This window comes from Pleurodeles waltl, chromosome 4_1 (assembly GCF_031143425.1).
Source record: "Pleurodeles waltl isolate 20211129_DDA chromosome 4_1, aPleWal1.hap1.20221129, whole genome shotgun sequence".
NCBI lineage: Eukaryota > Metazoa > Chordata > Amphibia > Caudata > Salamandridae > Pleurodeles > Pleurodeles waltl.
In genome coordinates, this window is record NC_090442.1 from 640,716,647 (window position 1) to 640,728,662 (window position 12,016).

The 12,016-nt window shown below is 44.7% G+C and overlaps 1 protein-coding gene across 1 annotated transcript in view; it reads left to right on the forward strand.

Annotated features, from left to right (window-relative positions):
- The window catches only part of ARID2 (AT-rich interaction domain 2), an 860,005-nt gene that overhangs the window by 822,165 nt on the left and 25,824 nt on the right, over positions 1-12,016 (forward strand). The window contains exons 19-20 of the mRNA XM_069229081.1: positions 10,649-10,772; positions 10,913-11,004. Of these exons, the coding sequence (XP_069085182.1) occupies positions 10,649-10,772; positions 10,913-11,004 (216 nt within the window). The remainder of the gene's footprint in view (positions 1-10,648; positions 10,773-10,912; positions 11,005-12,016) is intronic.

A 12,016-nucleotide genomic window follows, 5' to 3' on the forward strand; every position in this document is an offset into this window, starting at 1 on the left:
ACTCTTTGTGGGGTATGTTGGTGCAAAGAAGGGTCGGGCGGTACAGAAACGATCCATTTCGCGCTGGGTCGTTCTCTGTATAAAAATATGCTACGCTTTGGCGAAGAAGCAGCCTCCCGAGGGCTTGAGAGCTCATTCCACTAGGGGGAAAGCTGCTACCACTGCGTTAGCACGTGGCGTACCGGTGGTGGACATATGTCAGGCCGCAACGTGGGCTTCTTTACACACGTTTGCGAAGCACTACTGCCTGGATAGCCAGGTGAGAAGAGAGGGGCATTTTGCCCGTTCTGTCTTGCAGGACTTCCTAGTTTAAAAAAATAAAATAAAAAATAATCTCCTTCAGACCCACCACCATGGGTTATAGCTTGGGTATCTATTCTAAGGTAAGGAAGCTGCAGCTAGAAGTCTCTATCAGATGAACAAGTTACTTACCTTCGGTAACAAGGTATCTGGTAGAGACTCTATCTAGCTGCAGATTCCTTACACCCACCCAAGCCTCCCCACTCTGCAGAACTTTTTTCTCATGTGCATATGTGTATATATATCTATATATGTTTCTATGTGAACATATGTATATGTTTCATTTTGGCAACTTTTGCCTTTCTTACAGGCATGATAGTGTTTTTCTCCAAACAGTCAAAGAGGTTAAAAGTGTATTGGTCGGTTCTTCCATGATTCTGTGCTTCTGGCGCGGGAAGTTGTGGAAAAGAACTGACGTGCGCATGCCAAGACGGCGTCTATATAGACAACCGTGACGTCATAGACGACTCCGACGACGCACGCAGAGCTGGTCGACACACGCGGATCCGAACGACGTCGTCCGACGGCGCGCGCGCAGGGTACTGCTCAGAAAAAACTCCGGATTCGAAGCTGACGCCAGGGAATTCTAAGGTAAGGAATCTGCAGCTAGATAGAGTCTCTACCAGATACCTCATTACCAAAGGTAAGTAACTTGTTCTTCTATGCCACATAGTAAAGATATACTGTATAAAGTAATAGTTTATAAAGGGTCTGGAGGGCATTCCTTTAATGGGTGCTTATAAAAAACGTTTTCTCTAGGAACAGTCTGTGTTTCACTAGAAGTTATATTTTAAAAACATTTGTTTTATCTGAAACTTTAAAGGTTTGCACATTTGGCAGCCTTGCTTATAAGGTGTGTAATAAATTTTTAAGATAAAGGCTTACATATCCACAGTGCTTTCCGTCACAGGCTGGGATCTCTTACCACTATAAATGCACAATTTACAGTCCCCAGTCTACCAACAAGAATTCAGTTCTGTGACTTTTAGACATCCACAATGATTGCACTAACCAACTGAAGTTTCATAACGAAAGTGCATTTCCCATCAATTAGTTTAACTTTCATTTATTTTTCACTCAAATTGTGTTGACACATGGGTTGCTGTTTTGGACATCTGTCAGGCAACAACCTGGGTGTCAACCCACACATTCACAAAGCACTACTGCCTTGATAGCCAGGTCTAGCGGGAAGGTCACCTGCCTGTTAGGACCTACGGGACTTTTTGGTCGGAGCCATTTCACGGACCATCAACCTTGGGAAGTACTGGTTTGGTATTCACAAGATGAGGTATGTGCAGTTAGAAGTATCCTTCAGAATACAGAGTTATTTACCTTTGGTAGCTCTCTTTCTGATGCATATTCTAACCAAATGCAGATTCTTTACTGTCCTCCCAACTGCTTGTTCCTTTCTGCATTCTATAGAAATATCCCGATTTAGAGATCATCACATTGTCGTATCTGATTACCAAAAGCTCAGAGAGTTTCAAGAAAGAAACTGACATCAGTACATAGGGGTAGTGCTTATATGTGCTCTGGTGTCAATCCTGGGCTAGAGTGAATAGATGCAGAGCCACAAGTTGCCACCTGCTGACATGCACGAGTAACGCTGAGAAAAATCTTTGGACCAGCCTAAGTTTATTCACAAGATGAGAAATGTTGAGTAGACTATTCCCCAAAAAATAGTTTTACCATTCATTTGTTTTTTCAGCTTTTTGAAACACTTATAAAATCAGTCTATCCCCTTACCCCCTTGGAATTAAATCCAATTCTCAAATATTGTTTGGGACATCTGTATGACCTCATAATTTTTTGTCAATGTAAGTACTTGCCACTTCTGATACAGACTTTTAGTTGGAGAGTCCTTACCTTAGAATTTCCCCCAGGCGTCAGACTGGATCCGGAGATTTTTCTTCGGGCAGTACCCTGGCATGCCGACAGGTGGCATCGGTCATCTCCACGGGTGTTGTTGGCGTTGTGATCGCCGTGATGATGTCGCGGTCATAGGCGCAAACCCGACGCGCTGATGTCCGTTCTTTTTTTTCCACGCCAGCCTATGCTCAGTTACCTCTAGTCATTGTTAGACTAACTGCGACATTCTTGTCAAATACTTTTTGACTAGTTTTGGATGGGTCAAAGAATGTTCCAGAAGACCGGTTTTAAATTCTCCGACTTCTGTCACTGAATGATGTCGGTGACTGATCCATATCACCTGAAGTCGTGCTCAGAATGTCGGGCCATGAACCCGAAGGCTTTGAGGGAGTAGTCCCTGAAGCTCATGGTGGCCCGGCAGCTGACTCCACGTCGCTTCCGGTCTCGTTCAAGAGGAAGGTCACGAGACCACTGGCAGAGTCATCATCACTCCTCTTTGACTTCACCCCATCGCCACGCAGGAAGAGCGCTCACGCTCTGGGTCTCTGCCTTCAGAGCCTGCATCTGGGTCGGTTCTGCGCTTCCCCGACTTTCCGGGAGCCAAAGCCACCCCTGCCCAGTTGAGAGAGTTCTATGAGGCCATGCGCCTCATCTTTGGGCAGACCAACCCGTCCTCAGCACCTTTGGTCCCATGAAAGTCAGTGAGGGCCCCCTCGAGTTCCACGCTGGTGGATTCAGCCTTGGTCCCAGGGAGGCACCTAGGGATCCGCTCATGGATCTGTACCGACACCAGTTGTGGCAGCGCAATCTTCCCCGACGATGGTTGGGCCCGCAGTCAACGTTGATCCTATACTTCTCCCTGATGTGCCAGAATGGCGTAGCTCGACACTGATTCAGTTTTCCATGGGCTCTCCTGGGCCCAGGGCAGATCGAGACCCTTCTTTCAATGGGTATGGATTTGGGGATAGTGTAGAGGGGTTGCTGGACCCTTTAGAATACCAGCTTGACCCTGGCATGGACTAGGTTCAGGATTTGGGCGACACTAACTGACTAGATACCTCTCCTAATGCTGGCATGCTTTCTTTCCCTATTGGAGCTTCATACTCCATGGTGGTAAGAAGGGCTTCTGAGATTTTGAACCTTGCGCTTCCTTCTGTGGAGGTCAGGACTAACCTTCTGACCAAGGTGCTTCAGCCTGGGGCTTTCAGTTCAGAACCCCTCCATCCCTTTAATGAAGCCCTTCAGTCCTACTGGGTACCTGGTCCAGACCCAGCAAAGGGGCTCCTGTGAATAGGACCGTTGCCATCGCCCTGCGTCAACCGACCCAAAATTCCTGACCCAACATCCTACGCCCGAGAGCCTTGTGTTCCAGGCTTCTTCATCATCTGGTGCATTCCCTTCTGCTCCCCCAGATAGGGAATCAAAGAGACTGGAGAAGCTTGAGAAGAAAATATTTTCTTCTGCCAGTCTAGTGAGGCTGTCCACGAACACAGCACGCCTTTTGGGCTGATACTCCCATACTCTCGGATTAGTTCATGATTTGTTTTGGACTGGATATGACTGACTCTCTAGGTAGATCGGTTGCATCAACAGTGGCTTTGAGGCTCCACGCCTGGTTGAGGACGTCCAGCTTTTCAGTGGGTGTCCAGCAGTCTCTGATGGACATGCCCTTTGATGGCACTCATCACTTTTGAGACAAAGCGGACTCAGCGCTTTAGGGACTCCTGGGCTACGGCTCAGTCCTTTAGCCTCGTAGCTGCTCCTCACTCTCCACAGACTGCTTTTCATCCCTTTTGTGGCTACGGAATAAGCACCCAGCTGCATTAATTTCCACCTGGATGCCGACCAGCGCATGCTTCACGTGCTCATGAATCAGGGAGCCAGTGGTCCACCCAGTCCACCCCCGTCCCCTCCACTGCCTCAGTGCCTTCCTAGTCAGTTGGAACATTCTGGACCAGTTGGTGGCAGGATTCACCATCATCTGCCCCACTGGGAATCTAGCACTACAGATGGGTTGGTGTTGCAAATTGTCCGAATGAGCTTCTCCCTCCCCTTCGAGACTTCCCCTCTGACCATGCCACCATCATTCGATCATCTGACGGGGGATCATTTGGCACTTCTCCGCGAGGAAGTCAAGGCTGTCTTGGCCAAGGATGTCATAGAGAGAATCCCTGCGCCAGAAGTAGGTTGTGGTTGTTATTCTTGCTGCTTTCTGATACCCAAAAACGGCAAGGGCCTTCGCTCTAGCCTAGATCTCCAGTCCCTCAATCTCTTCCTCAAGAAGGAGAAGTTCAAAATGCTAACTCTAGCTCAGGTCCTATCTGCCCTGGAGACTGGATGGTAGCGTTGGACTTGCAGGATTCCTATTTCCATGCTCCCATCCTGCCAACCCACAGACATTAGTTGCGATTCGTGGTAGGTCACGAGCACTTAAAGTTCACCGTCCTCCCCTTTGGCCTTACCAGTGCCCCTCGGGTGTTAACAGAAATGATGGTAGTGGTTGCAGCTCAGCTGGCAGGTTAGGGGTGTCAGTCTTCCCCAACCTCGACGACTGGCTGTCGAAGGCGAACTCGCCCCAGCCTGTGGTCTCCCACCTCCAGACTACGGCGAACCTCCTGCATTGGCTGGTGAGCCTGGCTTTTTATGCAATACCATGTAGTCACACAGCACTTACACACATGAAAGAACTACCCAGTGTTAAAAAAATGAAAGTACTTTATTGTGGTAACACGAATACGAAACCACTATATAGGTCATACCCCAACTGGAGGTAAGTGTAAACACTATTATATGTACATTAGAGGTCAGGAATTAGCATAAAAAGCAATAGTAAACACTGAAGGCCCTGGTTGGGGTGTAGGGGGGTGGGGGAGAACAAGCACATCTAAGGAAACATCAAATCTTTGGCTGTCCTTTTGTAGATGATTGGCTCACAAAAGCATCAACTTCTCGCGAAGCCCAACTGCATTTCAGTTGTTCTTACCAACTCCTACATCGGTTAGGTCTCCATGTCAATCCCAAAAAGTAAACGTCAACACCAGTCCATGTGTTGCATTACTTAGGAGCCACCATCAACACCATTCATGCAAAGGTGTTTTCTTCAGAGGAGTGATGCTTATTGATCAGTCAGAAATGTCAAGCCCTTAAGAAGACACCTCATTCAACGGCAAAAGAAGTCTCATCTCTCCTCGGGTCGATAGCCTCCTGCATCTTTCTCACTCTCAGTACTCTCCTCCACATGCGGGCCCTACAGAGTGCCTAGAGGATCAGTGGAACCAGCTGACGACAACTGGGAGGACAGGATCACTCTCTCCTCACATGCGACACAATCTGTGGTGGTGTTCTTCAAACAACTCCTCAAAGGGATGCCGTTTCACCACCAAGTCCCCACTCAAACAATAGTCACAGATGCTTCGTTGCTCGGAGGAGGAGCCCATGTGGATCATTTTCAGATTCAAGTCTCTTGGTCTCAGAAGGAGAGAGGACGTATCATATCAATCTCCTCGAGCTCCGTGTAGTTCATCTGGCCCTCAAAGCCTTTCACCTGGCATTCACCCCAGATAATCTGCTTGTTCAGACAGACAATAGAACCACCATGTATTACCTGAACAATCAAGGTGGCACTAGGTCCAGAGCCCTATCACTAGAGGCCCTTCAATCTGGAACTGGCTTCTGGCCAGGGACCTGAAAAGAACAGCAACTTACCTCCCAGGCATACAGAACATTCAAGCAGAGACACTCAGGAAAGGGCTAGACTAAAATCACGAATGAGTCCTATTGACAAGGTTGTTCAAAGTATCTTCTCTGTGTAGGGCACCCCTCTGATAGCTCTGTTCTCCACAGCGAAAACAAAATATGCAGTGGCTTCACATCCAGATACTACCATCCAAGAACACTTGGGAATGCCCTGTGGATCAGCTTATTCAGCAAATTCCTTTCCACCAATTCCCATGATCCCGGCATGCCTAATCAAGCTGTCGAACTCCAGAGCCAAGATGATCCTCATTGCTCCAGAGTAGTCACAGCAACGGTGGTTCCCAGACCTTCTTCACCAGTCGCTCCGTCAACATCTCGAGCTGCCATGCAGACTAGACCTGGTGACAAAATTCGGAGGTCATATGGTACACCCTAGTCTCTGCTCTTTGATTTGTCTCTGCTCCTTGATTTTGGCAGCATAGCTCCCGAGTTAGTGCAGTATGGACATTTGAACTTGCCACAAGACTGCATGAAGATCCTCAAAGAAGCTAGGCATTCTTCCACTTGCTTTGCTTGTGTTTTAAATGGAAGAGATTTTGAATCTGGTGTTCTTCAAAAAACGTGGCTCTGACCACCTGCCAAGAAGAGGTTATTCTTCCAAATTTTTACATTTGGCTAAATCTGGTTTAGAATTCTCTTCCATAAAAGTTCATCTGGCAGCTCTTGCTGCCTACTGGAAAAGTCTCTCACAAACCGCCTTCTTTCTCTTTCAAATCGCAATCATAAAAGATTTCTTAATGGGGTTACAGACGGTTTTTCCTCCCATCAGACGGCCCTCGCCTCCTTGGGAACTTAATGTGGCGTTTTCCCTTCTCATGAGAGATCCATTTGAACCCATCCACAAGGCTTCTCTACAACATATTACGTGGAATGCAGCTTACCTGGTACCTATAACATCAGTTTGCCGGGTCAGTGAGATACAAACACTATGCTCTCATGAGCCATATACGTTTTTTCACTCCAACAAAGTAGTAATGAGGACTCACCCGAAATTTCTTCCCAAAGTAGTTTCGGATTTCCATGTAAACCAGACCATCTCATTACCTACTTTCTTCCAAAATCCATCTACCCCAGCAGAAAGGTCTCTCCACTCACTAGACATTAGGAGGGTTCTCAAATTTTATATAGATAAAACTAAGGATATTCGTCATACGGACCACTTGTTTATTAACTTCGGTCCAGTGCATACAGGTTTGGCCTCTTCCAAACAATCCATCTCTAGATTGATAGTTTTGTGCATATTGCTCTGATACCAAAAAGATAATACATCCCTACTAGCTAAACCAAAAAGCACATTCCACCAGAGGGAAAGTGCCTACTGTGGCTTTACTACATATCATCCCAATTCCAGAAATTTGCAAAGCAGCATCCTGGAAATCAGTTCATAAGTTTGCCAAACACTGCTGTATAGACTCTGATGCTAGAGCTGATGCTCAGGTGGGCAGGCTTCCCTCAAAAATCTATTTGCCTAGTCTACAAAGTACTTCCTCTGTCCTCTTCACTGCAATAATCAGGGATGGGCTTGGAATTCTATACAGTGCTTATGACTAAACATGGGAATCCCCTATGAGAGAAGCAATAGTTTCTTAGCTGTTCTCTCGTAGGGGAATTTCCATAAGTCATAAGCAGCCCTCCCTCCACCCTATTGGAGAAGTCAGAGATATCCTTGTATTTCACATAGGTCAGATATGGCCTTCAAAAAGAACTGAAGCAACTGAAACCTGGTGAGCATGGTGGGATACTGGTGGTCTCTGGGTTCTTAAAGAAACTGTCTCTATATTAGCCATATAATGACACTCTATGGAGCTACTCTACCCTGCACATCTTCATTTCTATTGTAAAAGAGGTCTGAGAAGGGGATTTGTGCTGTTTTCAAATCATCCTAAATTACACTTAAATATTATGTATTTGTCCTTTTTTGACTTCACAATGAAGATTTGGGTCTTTGTAGCCTAGGTATATTGACTGCATTATCTCTATCTTAAGGGTTTCCACAGGCCTTCAGGAAGAAAGGTGAGATTCTACACTTAAGAAGATATATTGAACACATGCTCAGTGGTCTCCGCACATGGGTGGGGCTATTCAGTGCTTATGACTTATCATGGAAATTCCCCTACAAGAGAGGAGGAGTTACAGGTAAGAAACTATTCCTTGCTAAGCATAATCATGTGTCCTCCAATTAGGCTGCCCTTCTGGGAGGAACTTTTTTTGCAGCAGCAGCCCAGAGTTCTACACCCAAACCTGCGCACACACTTCCTTCATGCGTGGAGATTGAGTTGCAGCAGTTGAATGCTTTTGATCTGGCTCCTGAGATCTGTGAAGTTATCTTGGCAGCCAAGTATCCCTCAACTAAGACTGTATACCGTTGTCATTGGGACATATTTGTGATTTGGTGCTCATCTCATCATGTTGAGCCACTTTCAGCCCCCTAGTTGAGGTCTTACTGTTTGTGTTGTCTTTAGCCTGACAAGGCCTTGCCCTGTTCACCAATAAAGATTGCAGTTCGGCTTTTTTCAGTTGCCAGATTAGCCCTCACTCTTTATCACAATTTGGTACTTGTTTTCCTAAAGTCTTTCAGCATTTGTTCACTTCTACCCCTTTCATAATGCCCCAATGGGACCTCAGTCCTAAAGTTTCTCAAGAGTTCCTCATTTAAGCCCCTGCACAGCTGTCCTCTTCCGACTCCTAACTCACAAGACGGCCTATTTGGTGGCCATTATATCCAGCAGGAGGCTATAAGAGCTTCAAGCTCTTTCAGTTAATCAGCATTTACCCAGTCAAATTGGTTCTTCGAACATGTACCTCTTTCTGCCGAAGGTGGTCACTTACTTCTTATGTTAGCCTGAACCTCACGCTGCCTACTTTTTTCATTCTGCCCCATCCTTGTGAGGAGGAGAGAATCCATCATTTTGACCCAATGAAAGCCCTCTCTTTTTACATCGCTCGGACCAAAGAACACCGGGTGGATGATCAGCTTTTTGTTGGATTCACTGAAGCAAAAAAGGCACGGCAGGTCAGACGTATACTCTCTCAATGGATTGTACTCTGCATCAAAATCTGCTATCCACTAGCTGTTAAGCAGCCTCCTGATGGCTTGCGGGCCCATTTCACCAGAGCCAAGGCTGCTACTACTGCGTTAGCACACGGAGTCCCTGTCCTGGACATATGCTAAGCTGCTTTGTGGGTGTCATTCTACATATTCACGATGCATTACTGCTTGGACAATCAGGTCAGCTGAGACAGGCATTTTGTCCATTCGATCATCAAGGTGTTTCTTGTTTGGGCCAGCTGCAGGCCCGCCTCCGGGGAAGTATTGCTTGGGTATCTAAATTCTAAGTTGAAGAATCTGCGATCAGAGGTCTCTGTCAGAAGAACAAGTTACTTACCTTCAGTAACACTTTTTCTTTTAGAGACACTATCTAACTGCAGATTCCTTACAGACCCTCCCATTCTCCCCGTTCTGTGGCATTAGCTCCTCTCCCTAACATATTGTTAGATTTTGTACACTGGTCACACACAGTTTAACGTGGCTCCACGTTTTTGGCGTATAATTATTCGTAAAAGAAGGTGATGTCACTGTGCCGGAGTAGCACCTATCAAGACGCTTGTTACTTCTGACACAGACTGTGCTGATGCAAAGCCGATCGATGTCAGATGCCGGCACACAGAGGTAGAGCTCAAGATTTTTCAGATCCATTTTGACGCCTGGAGAATTTTCTAAGCTAAGAAATTCGTGGTTAGAGTGCCTTCCAGAAAAAGTATTACTGACGGGAAATAACTTGTTTGTCACTCTCCTCATATACACTCCCTTGTGTTTGAGGTTGGGGTACATCTAACTTGTAGGTTACTGCTACTTTTTTGTTTTCAAGATAAAATAGGTTAAACATTTGTTCATGACTAGGGGGCTGTACCAAAGAGCAATCTGTAGCACTTATCTTGTTATGTACACTAGACAAAATGTTTTTTGTACTTGTGACCTTATTTATTTCATAATATTAGCATATCAAAAATACTGATGTTATTCTATGTTTAGCAGTTCTTATCACATAGTATCATCACACACACATACGTACCCACATCACGGTTCAGAATACTTTTAGTATCCTTACCTGCCCTGGCATAATACATACCTCTTCACTGGTCTGTACCAGTGTACAAATGGGTCTGGTTTGTGTGTTGAATTGTTTCTGCTCCTTTACTGTTTGGTATGATGATTAAAAAAAAAAAAAAACACTTCTAGTTGAAGTCCTCTTTTCAGATGTTCTCATTTCAAATTTATCATAGAATGCTAATATATTGATGCAAACTGTTTTAACAATATAAAAAAAAAAATCCGGTACCCATACCCTACACCTAACCATCAGTAACTCTGTTTACCTGTATGTTTTGTAAATTAAGTTGATAGAATGGCTGAGTGAGTTGAGCATTCTTAGGTCTTGTGTTTTCAATCCTGCAGCAGCTTTCTATTCTCCGATGTTGGTCAAGAGAATCATAAATTAGTTAATAGTAACATCTGGTGTGCGTATAGAGAGTGTGCAAACAGCAAAAGTATGATTTGAAGTGCTACCTAAATCAAATCAAATCATTAAATGCGAAGAAGAAAGAAAATAAAAATATGGATGTTAATGTGGTTTTCTATTCAAATTGTTTGTACTTTTTTTTTTTTTTTTTTGGTCACTTTAGACCATAGTTTGAACCTGTCCAATTTCTATCTTTAAAATAGGCAGTCTTGTACAGGGGGATCTTCCTCGACACCAAGGACACAAAAGGCGATTGTGAATCATCCTAGTGCAGCTTTGATGGCACTACGAAGGGGATCAAGAAACCTTGTTTTTAGAGATTTCACAGTAAGTGGAGCTTATATCTGGCCAGGACTTTACGCTGCCAGCTACAGCCTGGTTTTAGGACAGCAATTTGATATGTTTATTTTTAAACACTGATACCTATTTACCAACTTCCTTTTCATTCTTTGTTTTTCCTTAAAAAGGATGAAAAAGAGGGACCAATAACTAAACACATCCGATTAACAGCTGCCTTAATATTAAAAAATGTTGCTAAATATTCAGAATGTGGTCGCAGGTGAGTGATATTTAATCTTTTATACTTTTTGTATATAGAGGATGGCTCTGCTACTGTCTTGTATTCTCTACTGTTGTCTTGCTGTATCTTTGTAGGAGTAGATTTGAATTTTTTAAAAAACATTTTTACCACAGTTTTGGCATTTTTTTTAACAAGTAACCCATTTTTTCCTTATTGTTTGTACTTTCAACCACTCTGTGGTGGAAACTAGTGTGAAGCCCATAGGTGATTCTTGAAAACTATAGATTTCTGAAAAATAGACAAAGTTTTAAATTCAGCAATGGGTCATTTTGTTGAGATCCCTCAAGGTTTTCCCAAAGAAAGGTTGAAATAAAAAAATATTGCTAATGAGTAGGAAAACAGCCATTTATGACGTTTTTATCTGTAACTTCTCAGATGGCCCATTTAAAAAAAAAAAACACACACAGTACACTGGTTAATATATACAGTTTGTAGTTTCTCCAAGAAACTGAGGTATAAAGAGCCAACAACTAAGCTGCACCTTACTTTTTTTCCATTGCATATCAAGTATAGAGCTATATGGTGAAAAATAAAGAGTAAATAATGAGTATGAAGGAAACATGTATGTTCGATGGCATCTGTCGCTGTAGATACGCATGTTTTGCAATAGCTCGCCATCTGGTGTTGGGCCGGAGTGTTACAAGTTGTTTTTCTTCGAAGAAGTCTTTCGAGTCACGGGACCGAGTGACTCCTCCTTTTGTCTCCATTGCGCATGGGCGTCGACTCTATCCTCGATTGTTTTTTTTCCGCCATCGGGTTCGGACGTGTTCCTGTCGCTCCGAGTTTCGGAACGGACAATTAGCTAATTTCGGAAGATTTTCGTCGGTATTGTTGCGTTCGGGATCGGCGTACTTACATTCAACACCGCATCGAAGATCGAAGAGCTCCGGTGCCCTTCGGGGTAGTTTTTTCGATCCTCCGTCGGGGCCTGGTCGGCCCGACCGCGTGCTGAAGAACGCCGATGGAACGGACCCCGTTTCGTTTCTGCCCC